This window comes from Pygocentrus nattereri, chromosome 22, assembly GCF_015220715.1.
Source record: "Pygocentrus nattereri isolate fPygNat1 chromosome 22, fPygNat1.pri, whole genome shotgun sequence".
NCBI lineage: Eukaryota > Metazoa > Chordata > Actinopteri > Characiformes > Serrasalmidae > Pygocentrus > Pygocentrus nattereri.
This window is the reverse complement of record NC_051232.1, coordinates 6447634-6470133: the sequence shown is the minus strand read 5'-3', so window position 1 is coordinate 6470133 and position 22500 is coordinate 6447634. Positions and strand designations below refer to the sequence as shown.

General features: G+C 44.1%; 1 protein-coding gene across 1 annotated transcript in view; it reads right to left on the bottom strand.

The window, feature by feature from the left end:
- The window catches only part of mtus1b (microtubule associated tumor suppressor 1b), an 83217-nt gene that overhangs the window by 36781 nt on the left and 23936 nt on the right, over positions 1 to 22500 (bottom strand). The window contains exons 4-6 of the mRNA XM_037532830.1: positions 12737 to 12892; positions 7364 to 7501; positions 2956 to 3060 (exon numbers count right to left, since the gene is read on the bottom strand). Of these exons, the coding sequence (XP_037388727.1) occupies positions 2956 to 3060; positions 7364 to 7501; positions 12737 to 12892 (399 nt within the window). The remainder of the gene's footprint in view (positions 1 to 2955; positions 3061 to 7363; positions 7502 to 12736; positions 12893 to 22500) is intronic.

Genomic DNA, 22500 nt, shown 5'->3' with positions numbered 1-22500 from the left:
ACGTCAGGTGGATGGAGACGGAATTGCCACAGCAACCGTAGAGATAAAAAAGGAGCTGTCCAGGGAGCAGTAGTGCTGTATGGAAATACTATGTACTCAATCACTCTGTAACATACGGTATGTACTGCTTACATACTAAATACTTTATACTAAATACTGATACTAAATACTAAAGCCCACACGCTCATCCGTGACTAAACACACTCTCAGCATCCCCCTGAAGCTGAAACACACACACACACACACACACACACACACACAGGGGGGGAGGGGAGTAGTGTGCAGGAATGGGTGGGGCGATGAATAATTCTAATCTCTCACTCTCTCTCCCTCTCACTCTTTCTCTCTCTCACTCACTCTCTCTCTGTCTCCCTCTCTCTCGTTCTCTCTCTCTCTCTCTCTCTCCCTCTCTCGTTCTCTCTCTCACTCACTCTTTCTCTCTCTCTCACTCACTCTCTCCCCCTCACTCCCTCTCTCTCTCACTCCCTCTTTCTCTCTCTTTCTCACTCTCTCCCTCTCTCTCTCTCTCTCTCTCTCTCTCTCTCCCTCTCTCTCTCTCTCTCTCTCTCTCTCTCCCCCCCTCCCTCTGTCTCTCTCTCTCTCCATTCGAGATAACAGTGGAAGCCGGGGCATGTGAAGGTTACAGAAGGTGAAGTACAACCTAAACAAAATCAAATGAAAACAGTCCAGGCTTCAATATGAATTCAACATGAGTGGAATTCCACAAAGTAAAAGGAATTATTTTTCATAATGGAATCAAAGGCAAAAAAATGGAATTCCAAAAAGGGAAACAAGCTGAATTCCAAAAAGCAAATAACAGAAAGGGGCATTTTTTTAACAAAAAGCAGAAAAAGATTAACCAACTAAGGCTGAACTCTGGAGATGTGTCTGCAGATTTCTTAGAGAAAGTGAAAGTGAGTCTCCTGCAAAGAATGGAAGCTTGAATAAAAGGAAAGAGTGAGAAAGAAAGAGAGCGAGAGATAGAGAGAGAGGCTGAGACTGAGAGAGAGAGAGAAAGAGAGCGACAGAGAGAGAGAGAGAGAGAGAGAGAGAGAGAGAGAGGGAGGGAGAGACAGAGAGCGTGCGAGAGAGAGAGAGAGACAGAGGGAGAGAGAGAGAGAGAGACTGAGAGAGAGAGAGAGAGAGAGAGAGCGAGAGAGAAGGAGAGAGAGGCTGAGACTGAGAGATAGAGAGCGAGAGAGAGAGAGAGGGAGAGAGATAGAGAGAGAGAGACTGAGAGAGAGAGAGAGGGAGAGAGAGGGAGAGAGAGAGAGAGAGACAGAGCGAGAGAGAGAGGCTGAGACTGAGAGAGAGAGAGAGAGAGACAGAGAGAGAGAGATAGAGAGAGACAGAGGGAGAGAGAGAGGCAGAGGGAGAAAGAGAGCGAGAGAGAGACAGACAGAGAGCGTTAGAGAGAGAGAGAGACAGAGAGAGAGAGAGAGGGAGAGAGACAGAGAGAGAGATAGAGAGAGACAGAGGGAGAGAGAGAGAGGGAGAGAGACAGAGAGAGAGATAGAGAGAGGCAGAGGGAGAAAGAGAGCGAGCGAAAGAGAGAGGGAGAGAGAGAGTGGGGGGAGATAGGAATACTGATGAGACTCTTTTGTGGAGAAGGGCTCTGAGCAGTGAGTGTGAATGGCTGTGCTTTTATGCTATTGTGTTTCTCAGACAGACAGACAGACAGACAGACAGACAGACAGACAGGGCAGCTGCTGTACTGTGAATGTCGCCCAGCAGACGTTTTCGGTTTGCTTCTTTAGTTTGCGCTGGAGCTACGAGGCGCATGTAGCAGGTAATGGAAGTGAACGATCCACCAATTAGCGCAGAGCAAACTGCAGGACTAAACCTTCACTGCTAACGTGGTTCCTGAAGCTGTCTGATGCACTGAAGATGGCGCTTCCAACAGCAGTCGCTGTTTCCGGGAATAAAGCGACGTTTTCCTTTATGTTGGACTGAAGCTCAAAAATATCTCAAAGATTTCAGCCCAAGGCTGGAGATGAAGACACATAATCATACAAGCATCAGCTTGAATCTCTGGGAAATTTTCTAATCTTCCTGATTCCAAAAAATCAAAAAGAAATGGAATTCCATATAAGGAAAAAACAGAATTTTAAAAAACAAAAGAATTAATGAAATTCCAAAAAGACAATGGAGCTGAACTCCAAAAAGCAAAATGAATGCAATTCCAAACAGGGAATGGAACAGAATTCCAAAAAACAAAAGGAGTGTAGTTCCAAAAAGCCGAAGGAATGAAGTTCCAAAAGGACAAACACACACACACATCTAAGCTCTACCCTGAAACCTGTGTTGTGCTCCAGCACAACACACACTAACACACCACCACCACATCAGTGTTACTGCAGTGCTGAGAATGACCCACCACCCAAATAGTACCTACTCTGTAAGGGTCCATGGGGGTCCTGACCACTGAAGAACAGGGTAACAGAGTATCAGAGAAGCAGGTGGACTACAGTCTGTAACTATAACTATGGTCAGTGGTAAATATATGTAATATATGTTAATGCATGTTAATGTATGTTAACATATGTTAATCATTCCCAAACCTCGAGGAGGTGTCTCCCCAATCTTTATGGCCTGGCGGCCTATTGCGTTATACCAACACTGAGATTCAACACACTGACAGTTATCGAGGCGACTCGCCGCAATGATACCGCAGCTTCAACTCAACATTGCACAGCTGCCGGTTTAGAAAATATAAATAGAACCCCAAAATAAATTCACAACCTCCATCCTACGTCACGCGCATACAGGTCGCTAATACATGCAAATACTTTAAAGTTCTGCTTTATTTTTATTATTAGCAGTTGCAGTTCAACCATCCTGAAATCAGGGGCTGCCGCGGCCCCCTCAGCACCCCAGGGTCCCACGTTCCTGGTGACACTCGTTTGATTTTCAAAACAGCATAACATCTGAAATGTTCTCAACAACCCGCCATACCTGTAGTTCCAACGGGCCGGTTGGGTCTTGCAGATCCACTGCGCTGCAGGGCATTCTGGGTGGGCTTCACTGCGGCGATGGTGAACAGAGCTGGAGCCTTCTGGCCTAAAAACACCGTGCAGAAAAAATCAAACTTCATTTTAGCTGAAGAGCTCCAGAGCAGCAGCTGCACACCTGCTCCTGCGAAAGGCTCAGAGGGTTTGACTGGTGAACAGGGGAAGAGCCCATTTTAATCTGAAGGTCTCTGGGTGGGGCTCCTACGTGTTGATTGGTGAATAAATTGGTGGGTTGGGGGTTAACTCCTTGATCCATACCACGGTGACCCAACCGAGCTGTCAATCATTCCATTAACACTTTGATGGTCCAATATAGATGACCCGCAAATGGCCGCCTTATCTTACATTCAATCACATACCTATTCTAGTTCTACCTAACTGTTCCCTAAACCTAACGCTCACTCTATGACTACTCGCCTCACCTAAATCCTAATCCTAGTCTTAAACCCAATACTTTTCATAATCAATAGTCAATCTTTATAATAACAATCATCTTTGGTTGTATAAGTGTTTAAAATATGATGTAGGAAACAGTAGTTTTGCAACTGCACAGCTTTAAAGGTTGAAAAATCTTTAGGAAGATTGTGAAAAGTTAAGAAACGAGACGTTTTATCCCAGCTAGACATTTACTTTGTGCTAAAAACATTCGGAGAACATTACGCAGATGTTCTACTAAAGTTATGTTAAAGTTTTTTAACAAAAACCCCTTGACAGAAGACGGATTCTCCTAGCATGTACTAGTGCTATTACCTTAAGAGCTAACTGCAGAATAACTTCTTCTAACAAGATAAGAAACAATGTCTAAGCGTAAAAGACCAAAGTAAAAAAGACTTCAGCTGCTTTTTTCTTGTGGAAGGAAGGAAAAGGCCTTGCAGGTACATGATTCCTTCATCAAGGTCCAAACAATGTAAGTGTACCCTCAAGGGTGCAACAGTGGTTTTAAGGTCCAATTGTGTACCTTAAATACGTTTTTCCCAGTGGAAAAGTAGATATTTGTATCTTTCTATAAACTAATGATTTAAAACAGAGCAGTAGAATAAAAGCCTGGAGGCGAGGCGGGGGTGTGGAGTCAGTACAGCTTAGAACAGATCATTTCAGTAGATTGTAGTTCACTTATGTTCCCTGACTAAAGACACTGGGATGTACCCCTGAGGGAACCACCCCAGTGACAGTGTCGTAACTTTTTTCTGAGAGTACAGTATAAAGATCATGGATCTGATTAGCAAATTTCCATGTGGTGTTTTGCTCTCCAGACTATCAGATATCAGTCTGGACACAATCTGAAGTGCTAGTGAGTTTAAGTGACCTTAAATGTTACAGAGTTAAAACTCTTTCCAACACAAACCATGTACTTCAGTTAAAGTCGAGATACTCAAGGTAAAATATTCCTCCAGTAAATGTAGAAGTTCCTCCCTTTAGACCTCCACTTGAGTAAAAGTACTAAAAGAGTAATTCTGGCTCTGATCTGGTCCTGTTATCATTTTTATAACCAGACTGGCTTCATGAACTCATTTCAGGTGAAAGTCCTCCAGCGTCTCTCTTGGTACACCAGTCTTTTAATAGAACGTCATTAATTAGTGACGCTGACGTCTATTAAAATGATCAGAAGCACAAAACACTGAAGGTAAACAGGTTCCATCAGGGAGAACCGAGTGGCTCTGAAATCACTTTTTACACACAAGCAAAGTTTCAGGTTCAGATTTATTTACAACTTAGTTCCAAGTTTAAGTTGAATAAAAACTGGCTTTAAACTCAGGATCACAGATGAGCTGGTGATCGGTATGACCGATCGGCTGGGTCGGTATGACCAACAGGTCAAAACCAGCTCTAAACAAAGTGACCACTGGGCCCTGATTGGTGCTCTGGCTTTGTGCTTCTTTCGCTTTGACATGTTACATTTTTATACACACAGAAACCAAAAGGAATGACAGATTTCTCAGAATGTAGGAGGGAAACATACATAAAATATGTTTTTTTTAAATATCTTATCTTAGCTGTACCAGGATGTTCCACTCTACCCCAGGGCATTAGCTTTTCACTGTAAATTCACCTACTCCAGAGATCTTATCATCTCCAGGACAGCTTCTTCGTTCTCACTCAGCTTCATTAGCAGATTCTCACAAACTTCTAGAGGTCTCTTTGTTAAGAGGCCACTCCGGTGTCCAAGTTCCCAGACAAGCTAAGGCCTATCTTACAGGGTGAAGAGTACTATTCTCTTGCTTAATAAATGCTACTTGTTCGTACTATGAAGAATAAATATTATTATACAAAACATCTCTCAGTTCCCAGAATATTCTTTTTGAGAATATTAACAACATCCTCAAAACACCCTCTGAACATTGCTGTTAAAACATGTAACTTTAAAGGAACAGTATTTAAAACATTAAACATCCTTAAAACAGTCTTTGAACAGTCGATTTTAGGACTTGTTGGTAGGAACATTCCCTGCCAGCTGGGATAACATAACAGAATAAAGTTCTGAAAAATGAATCTCCAGAAAGAACATTCAAAATGCAAAAAAGTTTGGTAAAAATTAGCATCTGGAACGACGTTCTAATGAACTCATTATCCAGAACTGAGATCTAATAAAAAATAATATCAAGAATAAGGCTCCAATGAAATTTAAAATTCAAAACCAAAATTAAATTCTAAGAGAAATTTTTTTAAATTCTAAGAGAAATTTTTTTATGAGCTCTAAAAAAAATCAATGTCCAGATTTGAATTTAAGTAAAATGAAATGTCCATAACGGCGCTCTAATAAAATGGATATCCAGACTGAAGTTGCGATATAATTAATATCCATGAAAAAGTTTCCAGAAAGGCCCTATAACAAATGTAATATTTGGAGTGCCTCAGATTTCAAAATCATTAGACAATTTTTAAAATATTCACAGTAAATGATTTGTCATTTAATAACATCGTCCCACAAATCTCAAAATACTTATCGTAATATCTCATATTTGGTATATTTTAGTATAATCAAAGCTACATTGTATAACATAGTATATAACATAAATGATCACCCTGGTAAAACAACAGGAAAATGATTCATTCCTGTTATTATTTGATCTAGTGATCAGTAAATTCTTCATATTGTAAATATTTCTCTCAATGCAGCTCTTTCAAAAAAAAATCTTGAGACAGTTTGGATCATGTGCTCTCCAGAAGAAAAGGGATGAATCAGTGATTCAAGTCATCGACCTTTGAAGAACAAAAGCTAAGTAACGGTGTTACTTCAACGGTGAGGCTGCCAGGACGTGGTCAGGTTTGGTCTTCGCACTACAAACACAGCAATCATCAAAAACCGCTGCTTAGCGCCTCATTAACTTGATCGATCAGCGCGGCACCAAGCGCAGTTAAGCTGATTAATGACCTGGAACCTGTTGATTGATTGGTTGGAGTTTTAAACAGAACGACAAACAGCTGTGTCGCCTGAACGTGCCTCAATTCTGAGGAGTGATGTGCGGTAAAATGTAAGATAGTTTTCGTTAATTAAAATTTTGTTACATAACAGATTCAAATGCATCATTCAATTCAATTAAAGGTTCAATTAAAAGGTTCTAGACTCGGACTTGCACCTCAGAGACTCAAGGCTGGACTTGCCTTCCAGAGACTGGACACGCAACTGGACACTCAACTCACAAGTGACTCAACTCGGACTCACACATGCACTCCAGAGACTTCCATCCATCCATCCACCCATCAATTGTCTAAGCCGCTTCACCCTCAGGGTCACGGGGGGGTGCTGGAGCCTATCCCAGCAGTCACTGGGCGGAAGGCAGGGTACACCCTGGACAGGTCGCCAGTCCATCGCATGGCACACTCCAGAGACTTGAGACTCAAATTGGACCACAGCAACGCATCACTTGACTTGGATTCGATACCCAGAGACAAGAGATTTGACTCAGACTCAAACCCCAGTGACCTAAGACTCAACGTGGACTTGGACTCCAGAGTCTCAATACTTGACTCAGAGTCAAACCCCAGTGACTTGGGACTTGGCTTGTACTTGACTGCATTCCAGAATGAAGATTCAACTTGGCCTTGCATCCCAGTAACTTAATTCTCAACTTGAACTCACATACCAGAGACTCAAGACATGACTCGGATTCAAACCCCAGTGATTCAAGACACATCTTGGATCCAAACCCCAGTGACTCAAAACTCAACTTGGACTTGCATCCCAGAGACTCAATACTCGACTCAGACTGGAACTCGGTACTCAAGTCAGACTTGCATCCAAAAGACTCAAGACTCAACTCAGACCACGGTGCCTCAAGAACTGACTCAGACTCGCACCCCAGTGAGAGGGGTAGTGTTGACATGGTATCTGTCTGTGAATGTGTTCTCACCTGCAGTGGTGGGTTTCGCAGGCGTAGAGTTGGCTCTGTTGCGGGGACCAACCGCTGGTCTGTTATTAGCAGGTTTTACCTGCGATGTCGAGGAGGATCTAACAGATTTCTCTTCGCTCTTCACCACCTGAGTAACACCTGAGAGTAGAGAAGTCACCGCCATTACCATCATCACCAGAATCAGAAAAAATACGTGGACAACATTGTAGTATTTCAAATGTACAATGATCAGGCATAACATCCTGACTGCCTCCTCGTTTCTACGCTCACTGTCCATCTTATCAGCTCTACTTACTGTATAGCTCCACTCAGACCAGCACAACACACACTAACACACCACCACCACATCAGTGTCACTGCAGTGCTGAGATCCACCACCCAAATAGCACCTGCTCTGTGAGGGTCCATGGGAGTCCTGACCACTGAAGAACAGGGTAACAGAGTATCAGAGAAACAGATGGACTACAGTCTGTAACTGTAGAACTACAGAGTGCAGCTATACAGTAAGTGGAGCTGATAAAATGGACAGTGAGTGTAGAAATGAGGAGGTGGTCATGATGTTATGCAAAGCCTCATATTTCTAAAGTAAGAAACCTTCCTCGCTTTAAAAGGAAGTTCATGTCAAATCTGACAGGGACAGGTTTGGTGGTCTACCAGGTCTCGCACACTAAGCTTTTATCCCTTTTTGACCTCCAGTTTTGGAAAGTTTGGTTCCGTTGGAGCTTCGATCTGTTGTTGTTTTTTTTAAACCTCACATACTTGTGAAATATTCATGCTCTGCATTTGAATCAAATCAAACTGTTTATAGAATTAAGGGTCCAAATTAGTGAGTCACCACAGCTGATTACAGCACAGAGCGTGATGATGATTGCGGTTGTCGTAGAAACCCTGATTAGTCCCAAAGTAAATATAAAATAAGAGCGTTCCTATAGAAACCGCATCTCTGTGCTCTGAGTCACCATGACGACCTGCATTTTGAGAGGAACGCTGATCATGGCTAGGACTGATATGGGCTGATAAGCAGAGTGAGAAATCTGTCATCATTAGAGCGTCGCTGCTGTTGGAACTCACTCTATCTAACACTCTATCTAACACTCTATCAATCTATCTATCTATCTATCTATCTATCTATCTATCTATCTATCTATCTATCTATCTATCTATCTATCTATCTATCTATCTATCTATCTCTCAGAGCCTCGTGGGTCCATTTTTGACATTTTTCATTTTCTGACATGGTTTGAAAAAGCCTGTTGCTCTTTATATTGTGTGTATATTTCAGGAGGAATGAGCCAAAAGAAAGAGAGAGAGATGTATAGAGAGAGAGATGGTAGAGAGAGATGTATAGAGAGAGAGAGATGTAGAGGGAGAGAGATGGTAGAGAGAGATGTATAGAGAGAGAGAGATGGTAGAGAGAGATGTAGAGAGAGAGAGAGAGAGATGGTAGAGAGAGATGTAGAGAGAGAGAGATGTATAGAGAGAGAGATGGTAGAGAGAGATGTATAGAGAGAGAGATGGTAGAGAGAGATGTAGAGAGAGAGATGGTAGAGAGAGAGATGGTAGAGAGAGATGTATAGAGAGAGAGAGATGGTAGAGAGAGAGATGGTAGAGAGAGATGTAGAGAGAGAGATGGTAGAGAGAGAGATGGTAGAGAGAGATGTATAGAGAGAGAGATGGTAGAGAGAGATGTAGAGAGAGAGAGATGGTAGAGAGAGATGTATAGAGAGAGAGATGGTAGAGAGAGAGATGGTAGAGAGAGATGATAGAGAGAGATGTATAGAGAGAGAGATGGTAGAGAGAGATGTAGAGAGAGAGAGATGGTAGAGAGAGATGTATAGAGAGAGAGATGGTAGAGAGAGATGATAGAGAGAGATGTATAGAGAGAGAGATGGTAGAGAGAGATGTAGAGATAGAGAGATGGTAGAGAGAGATGTATAGAGAGAGAGATGGTAGAGAGAGATGTAGAGAGAGAGATGATAGAGAGAGATGTATAGAGAGAGAGATGGTAGAGAGAGATGTATAGAGAGAGATGGTAGAGAGAGATGTAGAGAGAGAGAGATGGTAGAGAGAGATGTAGAGAGAGAGAGATGGTAGAGAGAGATGTATAGAGAGAGAGATGTAGAGAGAGAGAGATGGTAGAGAGAGAGATGGTAGAGAGAGAGAGATGTATAGAGAGAGAGAGATGTAGAGAGAGAGAGATGGTAGAGAGAGATGTAGAGAGAGAGAGATGTAGAGAGAGAGAGAGATGTAGAGAGAGAGAGATGGTAGAGAGAGATGTAGAGAGAGAGAGATGTAGAGAGAGAGAGATGGTAGAGAGAGATGTAGAGAGAGAGAGATGGTAGAGAGAGATGTAGAGAGAGAGAGATGGTAGAGAGAGATGTATAGAGAGAGAGAGATGGTAGAGAGAGATGTATAGAGAGAGAGATGGTAGAGAGAGATGTAGAGAGAGAGATGGTAGAGAGAGATGTAGAGAGAGAGAGATGGTAGAGAGAGAGATGGTAGAGAGAGATGGTAGAGAGAGAGAGATGTAGAGAGAGAGAGATGGTAGAGAGAGATGTAGAGAGAGAGAGATGTATAGAGAGAGAGATGTATAGAGAGAGAGATGGTAGAGAGAGAGATGTAGAGAGAGAGAGATGTAGAGAGAGAGAGATGGTAGAGAGAGAGATGGTAGAGAGAGATGTATAGAGAGAGAGATGTATAGAGAGAGAGAGATGTATAGAGAGAGATGGTAGAGAGAGATGTAGAGAGAGAGAGATGTAGAGAGAGAGAGATGGTAGAGAGAGAGAGATGGTAGAGAGAGATGTAGAGAGAGAGAGATGTATAGAGAGAGAGATGGTAGAGAGAGAGAGATGGTAGAGAGAGATGTAGAGAGAGAGAGATGGTAGAGAGAGATGTAGAGAGAGAGAGATGGTAGAGAGAGAGATGGTAGAGAGAGATGTAGAGAGAGAGAGATGGTAGAGAGAGATGTAGAGAGAGAGAGATGGTAGAGAGAGAGATGGTAGAGAGAGATGTAGAGAGAGAGAGATGGTAGAGAGAGAGATGTATAGAGAGAGAGATGGTAGAGAGAGAGGTAGAGAGAGAGAGATGGTAGAGAGAGAGGTAGAGAGAGAGAGATGGTTGAGAGAGATGTAGAGAGAGAGAGATGGTAGAGAGAGATGTAGAGAGAGAGAGATGTATAGAGAGAGAGATGGTAGAGAGAGAGGTAGAGAGAGAGAGATGGTAGAGAGAGAGGTAGAGAGAGAGAGATGGTAGAGAGAGATGTAGAGAGAGAGAGATGGTAGAGAGAGATGTAGAGAGAGAGATGGTAGAGAGAGATGTATAGAGAGAGAGATGGTAGAGAGAGAGAGATGTATAGAGAGAGAGATGGTAGAGAGAGATGTAGAGAGAGAGAGATGGTAGAGAGAGAGGTAGAGAGAGAGAGATGGTAGAGAGAGATGTAGAGAGAGAGAGATGGTAGAGAGAGATGTAGAGAGAGAGAGATGGTAGAGAGAGATGTAGAGAGAGAGAGATGGTAGAGAGAGAGGTAGAGAGAGAGAGATGGTAGAGAGAGATGTAGAGAGAGAGAGATGGTAGAGAGAGATGTATAGAGAGAGAGATGGTAGAGAGAGATGTAGAGAGAGAGAGATGGTAGAGAGAGAGAGATGGTAGAGAGAGATGTATAGAGAGAGAGATGGTAGAGAGAGATGTAGAGAGAGAGAGATGGTAGAGAGAGATGTATAGAGAGAGAGATGGTAGAGAGAGATGTAGAGAGAGAGATGGTAGAGAGAGATGTATAGAGAGAGAGATGGTAGAGAGAGATGTAGAGAGAGAGAGATGTAGAGAGAGATGTATAGAGAGAGAGATGGTAGAGAGAGATGTATAGAGAGAGAGATGGTAGAGAGAGATGTAGAGAGAGAGAGATGGTAGAGAGAGATGTATAGAGAGAGAGATGGTAGAGAGAGATGTAGAGAGAGAGAGATGGTAGAGAGAGAGAGATGGTAGAGAGAGATGTAGAGAGAGAGAGATGGTAGAGAGAGATGTAGAGAGAGAGAGATGTAGAGAGAGAGAGATGGTAGAGAGAGAGAGATGGTATAGAGAGATGTAGAGAGAGAGAGATGGTAGAGAGAGAGAGATGGTAGAGAGAGAGAGATGGTAGAGAGAGATGTAGAGAGAGAGAGATGTAGAGAGAGAGAGATGGTAGAGAGAGAGAGATGGTAGAGAGAGATGTAGAGAGAGAGAGATGGTAGAGAGAGATGTAGAGAGAGAGAGATGTAGAGAGAGAGAGATGGTAGAGAGAGATGTAGAGAGAGAGATGTAGAGAGAGAGAGATGGTAGAGAGAGATGTAGAGAGAGAGAGATGGTAGAGAGAGATGTAGAGAGAGAGAGATGTAGAGAGAGAGAGATGGTAGAGAGAGAGAGATGGTAGAGAGAGAGATGTAGAGAGAGAGAGATGTAGAGAGAGAGAGATGGTAGAGAGAGAGAGATGTATAGAGAGAGAGATGGTAGAGAGAGATGTATAGAGAGAGAGATGGTAGAGAGAGATGTAGAGAGAGAGAGATGGTAGAGAGAGATGTAGAGAGAGAGAGATGTAGAGAGAGATGTAGAGAGAGAGAGAGATGTAGAGAGAGAGAGATGGTAGAGAGAGATGTAGAGAGAGAGAGATGTAGAGAGAGAGAGATGGTAGAGAGAGATGTAGAGAGAGAGAGATGGTAGAGAGAGATGTAGAGAGAGAGAGATGGTAGAGAGAGAGAGATGGTAGAGAGAGATGTAGAGAGAGAGAGATGGTAGAGAGAGATGTAGAGAGAGAGAGATGGTAGAGAGAGAGATGGTAGAGAGAGAGATGGTAGAGAGAGATGGTAGAGAGAGAGAGATGGTAGAGAGAGATGTAGAGAGAGAGAGATGGTAGAGAGAGAGAGATGGTAGAGAGAGATGGTAGAGAGAGAGAGATGGTAGAGAGAGAGAGATGGTAGAGAGAGAGAGATGGTAGAGAGAGATGGTAGAGAGAGAGAGATGGTAGAGAGAGATGTAGAGAGAGAGAGATGGTAGAGAGAGAGAGATGGTAGAGAGAGATGGTAGAGAGAGAGAGATGGTAGAGAGAGAGAGATGGTAGAGAGAGAGAGATGGTAGAGAGAGATGTAGTAGACACAGTAGCTGATTGGATTTGTATTATCAGGGCTGCAGTTACTGCGTTATCAGATCTCCTCAGTGCAGAGAGACGCATTAAAGCTACAGTCTATAATAATCGAGTGTACAGTAGAGACACAGCAGATACAGATGATTAATGCTCTTTAATCTTCCTCTAAACTTTCCCTGTTATTAAATAACACTGTGGTGTTAAAGTGTGTGTACTCTGGTCAGAGCTGCTGTTGAGTCCTCGTGTTTAAACACACTCACCTCTGCCGCCTGGCGTGTTGCTCTCGCTGGCCGCGCTGCCCAGTGAGGAGGAGCTGAGGCTCGCGGTGAGGCCTCTGCTTTTGATTGGCAGTTTGGAGGAGGCGGGTTTCTGAGGAGCCCTACAGGAGGAGGCGGGGCTACATGTCTTAGGATCACCTGCATCACCAGAAACACAGACATCACACCGACGTTATCATCATCATCAACCTTACTGTCGTCACGACGTCTGAGCATCACGGGCGCTGGTGTTGCTGCCGCGGTCACTAATCATCACCAGTCTGCACAGTGAGGTCATACAGGCAGCTGTAATGACACAGTCGGAGCAGTTAGACTGGACAGCAGCTGATCTGTCTGACGCAGCTCTGATCTCGGCTCTGATCTCCGTGGGTGGTAATCTGTACAGGTTTAAGTGATGACGTTACATGTGGTTTTGAATCAGGCTGAAGAGTTCAGGGCCTGAAGAGCCCACCGCACCATAACACCACCAGACCACCGCACCATAACACCACCAGACCACCGCACCATAACACCACCAGACCACCGCACCATAACACCACCAGACCACCACAACACAACACCACCACACCACAGCACCATAACACCACCAGACCACCGCACCATAACACCACCAGACCACCACAACACAACACCACCACACCACCGCACCATAACACCACCAGACCACCACAACACAACACCACCACACCATAACACCACCAGACCACCGCACCATAACACCACCAGACCACCACAACACAACACCACCGCACCATAACACCACCAGACCACCACAACACAACACCACCACACCATAACACCACCAGACCACCGCACCATAACACCACCAGACCACCGCACCATAACACCACCAGACCACCACAACACAACACCACCACACCACAGCACCATAACACCACCAGACCACCACAACACAACACCACCACACCATAACACCACCACACCACCACAACACAACACCACCAGACCACCGCAACACAACACCACCACACCATAACACCACCACACCACCACAACACAACACCACCAGACCACCGCAACACAACATCACCACACCACCACCACACCACCGCAACACAACACCACCGCACCATAACACCACCAGACCACCACAACACAACACCACCACACCATAACACCACAGCACCACCACACCACCGCAACACAACACCACCACAACACAACACCACCGCACCACAACACCACCACACCACCACAACACAACACCACCAGACCACCGCAACACAACACCACCACACCATAACACCACAGCACCACCACACCACCGCAACACAACACCACCACACCACCACAACACAACACCACCACGCCATAACACCACAGCACCACCACACCACTGCAACACAACACCACCACAACACAACACCACCGCACCATAACACCACCAGACCACCACAACACAACACCACCACACCATAACACCACAGCAAGACCACACCACCGCAACACAACACCACCACACCACCACAACACAACACCACCACACCATAACACCACAGCACCACCACACCACCACAACACAACACCACCAGTCCACCGCAACACAACACCACCACACCATAACACCACAGCACCACCACACCACCACACCATAACACCACAGCACCACCACACCACCGCAACACAACACCACCACACCACCACAACACAACACCACAGCACCACCACACCACCACAACATAACACCACCAGACCACCACAACACAACACCACCACACCACCAGACCACCGCACCATAACACCACCAGACCACCACAACACAACACCACCACACCACCGCACCATAACACCACCAGACCACCACAACACAACACCACCAGACCATAACACCACAACACCACCACACCACCACAACACAACACCACCAGACCACCGCAACACAACACCACCACACCATAACACCACAGCACCACCACACCACCGCAACACAACACCACCACACCACCACAACACAACACCACCACACCATAACACCACAGCACCACCACACCACCACAACACAACACCACCAGACCACCGCAACACAACACCACCAGACCACCACAACACCACCACACCACCGCAACACAACACCACAATACCACAGCACCACCACACCACCACAACACAACACCACCAGACCACCGCAACACAACACCACCAGACCACCACAACACCACCACACCACCGCAACACAACACCACAATACCACCGCAACACATCACCATGACAACACAACACCGCAATACCACCACAACACAACACCGCAATACCACCACAACACAACACCACAATACCACCATAACACAACACCACAATACCACCATAACACAACACAATATCACTGCAACACAACACCACAATACCACCGCAACACAACACCACAATACCACCATAACACATCACCACCACAACACAACACCAAAATACCACCGCAACACAACACCACAATACCACCATAACACATCACCACCACAACACAACACCAAAATACCACCGCAACACATCACCACCACAACACAACACCGCAATACCACCACAACACCGCAATACCACCACAACACAACACCACAATACCACCATAACACAACACAATATCACTGCAACACAACACCGCAATACCACCGCAACACAACACCACAATACCACCATAACACATCACCACCACAACACAACACCAAAATACCACCGCAACACATCACCACCACAACACAACACCGCAATACCACCACAACACAACACCACAATACCACCATAACACAACACCACAATACCACCATAACACAACACAATATCACTGCAACACAACACCACAATACCACCGCAACACAACACCACAATACCACCATAACACATCACCACCACAACACAACACCAAAATACCACCGCAACACATCACCACCACAACACAACACCGCAATACCACCACAACACCGCAATACCACCACAACACAACACCACAATACCACCATAACACAACACAATATCACTGCAACACAACACCGCAATACCACCGCAACACAACACCACAATACCACCATAACACATCACCACCACAACACAACACCAAAATACCACCGCAACACATCACCACCACAACACAACACCGCAATACCACCACAACACAACACCACAATACCACCATAACACAACACCACAATACCACCATAACACAACACAATATCACTGCAACACAACACCACAATACCACCGCAACACAACACCACAATACCACCATAACACATCACCACCACAACACAACACCAAAATACCACCGCAACACATCACCACCACAACACAACACCGCAATACCACCACAACACCGCAATACCACCACAACACAACACCACAATACCACCATAACACAACACAATATCACTGCAACACAACACCGCAATACCACCGCAACACAACACCACAATACCACCATAACACATCACCACCACAACACAACACCAAAATACCACCGCAACACAACACCACCACAACACAACACCGCAATACCACCACAACACAACACCGCAATACCACCACAACACAACACCGCAATACCACCATAACACATCACCACCGCAACACAGCACCACAATACCACCGCAACACATCACCACCACAACACAACACCGCAATACCACCATAACACCGTAATACCACCACAAAACTGCAATACCACCACAACACTGCAATACCACCACAACACCGCAATACCACCACAACACAACACCACAATACCACCACAACACAGCACCACAATACCACCGCAACACATCACCACCACAACACAACACCGCAATACCACCATAACACCGTAATACCACCACAAAACTGCAATACCACCACAACACTGCAATACCACCACAACACCGCAATACCACCACAACACAACACCACAATACCACCACAACACAAGAACACAATACCATCGCAACACATCACCACCACAACACAACACCACAGCAACACAACACCACCACACCGCCACAACACAACACCACCACCACCGCATCACAGCACCACCACTCTTATTAGTCCACTTCCTGTTCTACACACGGTTTCCTGCCTGGAAGAATACACGCACACACACACACACACACACACACACACACACACACACACACACACACACACACACACACACACACACACATTTTACACACATTATACTTGGAATCTCTCAAAAAGTAACTTTACAACAGAGGAAAACAACATGCTTAACTTTAAACACTAATTAATGTAAAGGTATTTTATTCTAAATCATAGAACATTTCTATTGATCCGTTCTTCATGATGTTTTGACACAGTGTAAACTGCAAAATTATGAAAAAAATAAATATAAAACATGGTTTGTTCCAACTGTAACAACGTACCAGTCTTAGAGACACAGTAATAAGGATGCACTGTTGTTGGTACAAATGTTATACTTGGAAAAAAAACAAAATATGATGAATATGAGCTCTTTAATAACTGATCTAGGATCAGTTCCTAAGCCTTTTTCTGTATTCCTACCATTACAGGCCAAATTCTGCAACTGTATCAGAGTCAGCTGGGAATGAATAATGTCGAAAGCTGCCACCTGCTGGAAAGAGCTTTTACTGCAGCTTCACAAATTCTAAAAGGCCCATATTCTACATTTTTACTCACCTTTGCCCCTTTTTCCCTTCCACTTTGAGTGGTTTAATGCGCCCAGAACACAGATTTTTTTTTAAATTTCCAACCTCTCTTTATTTCTTATAAATAAATAAGCTGTTCCTGTTGCTTAGCCTTTAATACTGAATTATATAAATAAGCTCAAGTTGAAACACTCCTTATAACTTTAGTGTGAGGGGCGGAGCTAAACTGCTGCAGGCTGAATACACAGCCTATATCAGGCATTGGCCACCCAAATGTTTTGTCCTTTCAATAAAGTCAAACCACTTTGGGAGCCACAGCATTTTATGTCTATTTTAGCGTCTTGGCTGTAAATGTGTCTCAGTATGTGCTGAGGTGCTAGTACAGGCTAAAATAAGGCAAATATAAATGAAAACGCAGACTTACTTTGCTCTGCTTTAAGCTTTAGCTCAGCTATTGCCACTTTTCTCGCATCTCCGGCAGGAAATTTTTCCACAATAGTAGAACACCAGCTTCTGGTTCGATTTTTCCCGTTCCACCTTAAATGGCGCCAGAATGTAACTGCTGCACCGTTTAAGGTGGAACGGGAGAATTCAAATGGGAAGGTGACGAGCAAGACGCTGACTTCTGCATCTCGTTGCAGATTAAACGTATCAGGAAAACTGAAAATTATTGATGTTGTCTTAAATCTCTCTCTTAGTCGTTTCATTAGCTGTTAGCTGGACGAGATTGTTGCCTGCGTTGCTATTGTTGCAGAATAAATGGCCCAAAATGACTTGGAAAAATGTCTGGATCCACTGACTTACATTACAAGTAAACAAGGTTTTTTTCTTCTCCTGTAAAGTTACCGTTTTGGAGATACAAGGTTTTGTTCTGATATATATATATATATATATATATACACACACATATATATAGACACATATATATATATGTATATATACATACATGTCTATATATATGTGTATATGTGTGTGTGTATATATATATATATATATATATATATATATATATATATATATATATCGTGCACATATTTCAAATCAAATCAAATATTTTACAAAATTCATTGACTTCGTTCATTTGATCCAGGTTTCGTTGATGGAGGCCCTTAACAACTGACAAGCAACTCTCTTAAACTTTATTTCAGACAGTTTTAAAACATCAGCCTTCAATAAAGAGAGAAAGAGAGGCAGAGAACAACTTCAGCTTTGACTGGTGACCACAAACGTTTAGGAAATGAATCACTGTGAATCACACACACAAAGGCTCGGCTGTCGTCCGGTTTCGGAGTCAAAGTGGAGACTCCAGGGCCTGGACATAGGGAACAAACCAGCAATTGTCCAGGAAGAATCTGACCTTTCCACAAAATTAAATTCAGCTTTTTTCACAGAAAAACGACAAGTGCCAATGAATATGACCCTGTGTGCATACGTACATTTATATCATAGTGTGCAAAAGTCAGAGACCACCCTTCATTCCTTTCATTTCTAGCCTAAATGGCCGTTATGTACACATTATTCATTTAACCGCATCAGGAAAAACTCAGAAAACACACGTTTAACAGAAAATGAACACATTTTTCATTATTAAGTGTGTCCGCTGTTTTATCTGTCCACTGTTTTTATCACAGCTACCACTCTTTTCAGGAGACGCACTGCCAGTTTCTCAAAGAATCTGTAGACACAATCCATTTCGTCCTGTTTTAATCAAAAGCAGCACAAACACAAAATATTCAATGTTCTATCTAATCTAACTTTTTTAAATAAATTCTATGGTAAATCTTTCTAAGATTTACAAGTTGGGACAGTTTAAGATTAGAAACATTTAAACACTGTTACATGTTCAGCTGTCATAGTCAGATCTGCCGGAGTCGTTAGCCTCACTCTGTAAATGTTTACATTCCCTGTTTATGTACAAATGGATAGAATAAAACTAATTACATCTCCCTGCTTTCTTTCCGAGTATACAATCACCCATATGTCCGGCTGGACACTGAAGGACGACTGACTGCTGAGCCCTCCTGCTTCCCACTTCAGACCAGCTGCCCATGCCCCAGCTGCCACCACCTGCCTTGGACTAGCTGCCCACCCTACGCTGATGTTCTCATAGACTCCTAGATATTCCTAATACCAATATTACTGCTGTTAATATTAGTAATATAATCACTTGTAGGTAGTTTGACAAGAGGAGGATGGGTCCCCCCTGGTGAGCCTGGTTCCTCCCAAGGTTTCTTCCTCAGTTCTGAGGGAGTTTTTCCTTGCCACTGTTGCCCCCGGCTTGCCCACCAGGGGGTTTCTGTACATTCTTACAGACCTGTTGAAACTTTGTCTTTTCCGAAATTCTGTAAAGCTGCTTTGTGACAACATCCGTTGTAAAAAGCGCTATACAAATAAATTTGATTTGATTTGATTTGATTCAGTAAACACTGTGAATGATGTGATGCTACCATGATTCAGCCTAAAAAGAGAACCCAGGAAAGGCTGGACAGTCCTTTATGAGTGAGGATGGGTCAAGACTCGCCCCCAAAAATGCAGCACCAAATAGTTTTGCTAGGACTTTATGTATTTACCCTCTACACTGCAGCATAGTGTAGTAAACTATTCTGGGAATCTTGGAAAATCCATGCAAGGCCAAAAACCACAAGTGAATAGCAATAGATTTGGATCCTTTAGATGGCACTGCACTAGAAATCAGGATGCCTCTGTGATGGGTATCACCACATGGGCCCTGGAACACTTTGACAAACCATTGTAAACAAACCCTGTTAATCACTGCATCCGCAAATGCAAGTTAAGTCTGTATATACATCAACAGCAAACAGAAACACTGCCAGCTTCTCTGGGCTCAGGCTCATCTGAAAGGCACTTATGCACACTGGAAATGTGTATTGTGGTCTGATGAGTCAAACGTTCCGATTGTGTACGACGATAGATGTTCTCTGTGCCAAAGAAGGAAAGAATCATCCAGATTGTTACCAGGATAAAGTTGAAAAGCCTAGATCGTTTGGGGGTATTAATGGGTTTTTAAGTGAATTGAATTTACAACCATTTGTCACTGTGTTTGCACGCTGTGAAATCAGACCTCTGCATTTAACCCATCTGTGCACTGAAACACCCACATACATGCACACTAGTGAAAACACACACTAGGGGGCAGTGAGCACACTTGCCTAGAGCAGTGGGCATCCCTATCCACGGCACCCGGGGAGCAACTGGGGTTAGGTGCCTTGCTCAAGGGCACTTCAGTCATGGACTGTTAGCCATATGCTTTTTTATATGACATGCTTTTTCAGGAACGCCCATGTTTATTTCGACATGACAACATCAAGCCACATTCTGCACATGTTACAACAGCATGGCTGTGTGATTACAGAGTGCAGGTGATAGACTGGCCTAATTAATGCAAAATAAGCCAGTGAAGGCCCCAGACAGTTACGCAGATAAAGACTTTTACAACGGAAGAATGGCAAAACATTCTGCTGTCATAACTGGATCAGTTTGTGCCTGAACAATCATTAAGCCCCGTTAAAAGGAAAGATGACACAACAGTGATGAACATGCTCCTGTCCTAGCTGTTTTGGAAAACACTGAAGGCATCAGCTTTCTGTTTTTACTGCTATATTTCTATAATGTCCCAACTTCTTTAGAATTGGGGGTGTAGAAGTTGGTTGCATTTCACGTTTCTCATAAACCACATTCAGTGGTGTTGAGGTCTGGGCTCTGGGGTGATCAGTCCATTGTTCAGCTTCTTTGATGTGTCCATCTCCTTTTCTCAGTGAGGTACTTCTTGACAGCTACACATCCTTTCAGACACATAGTGTTGTTTGTCTTCAACATTTGCCTCATGTACATATATATATATATATATATATATATATATGCCTCACTTACTGCTATATAAATCTACAGAGCCCTTACTATATATACAATACATTGCCAAAAGTATTCATTCCCCCATCCAAATCATTGAATTCAGGTGTTCCAGTCACTTCCATGGCCACAGGTGTGTAAAGCCGAGCCCCTGGGCCTGCAGACTGCTTCTACAGACATTAGTGAAAGAATGGGTCGCTCTCAGGAGCTCAGTGAATTCCAGCGTGGTACCGTGATCAGACGCCACCTGTGCAACAAGTCCAGTCATGAAAATTCCTCACTACTAAATATTCCACAGTCAACTGTCAGTGGGATTATAACAAAGTGGAAGCAATTGGGAACGACAGCAACTCAGCCACGAAGTGGTCGGCCACGTAAAATCACAGAGCGGGGTCAGCGGGTGCTGAGGGGCATAGTGCGCAGAGGTCACCAACTTTCTACAGAGTCAATCACTACAGACCTCCAAACTTCATGTGGCCTTCAGATCAGCTCAAGAACAGCATAGAGAGCTTCATGGAATGGGTTTCCATGGTCGATCAGCTGCATCCAAGACTTACACCATCAAGCGCAATGCAAAGCGTGGAATGTAGTGGTGTAAAGCGCTTCCACTGGACTCGAGCAGTGGAGATGTGTTCTCTGGAGTGGCCAATCACGCTTCTCCATCTGGCAATCCGATGGACGAGTCTGGGTTTGGCGGTTGCCAGGAGACGGTACTTGTCTGACTGCATTGTGCCGAGTGTAAAGTTTGGTGGAGGGGGTATCATGGTGTGTGGTTGTTTTTCAGGAGTTGGGCTCGGCCCCTTAGTTCCAGTGAAAGGAACTCTTAAAGCTTCAGCACCAAGAGATTTTGGACAATTTCACACTCCCAACTTTGTGGGAACAGTTTAGGGACGGTCCCTTCCTGCTCCAACATGACTGCGCACCAGTGCACGAAGCACATCCATAAAGACATGGATGAGCCAGTTTGGTGTGTAAGAACTTGACAGGCCTGCACAGAGTCCTGACCTCAACCTGATAGAAGACCTTTGGGATGAATTAGAGCGGAGACTGTGAGCCAGGCCTTCTCGTCCAACATCAGTGTCTGACCTCACAAATGCACTTCTGGAAGAACGGTCAAAAATTCCCATAAACACCCCTAACCCTTGTGGAAAGCCTTCCCAGAAGAGCTGAAGCTGTTACAGCTGCAAAGGGTGGGCCAACATCATAATAAACACTATGGAATAAGAATGGGATGTCACTAAAGTTCATACGTGTGTGAAGCCAGAC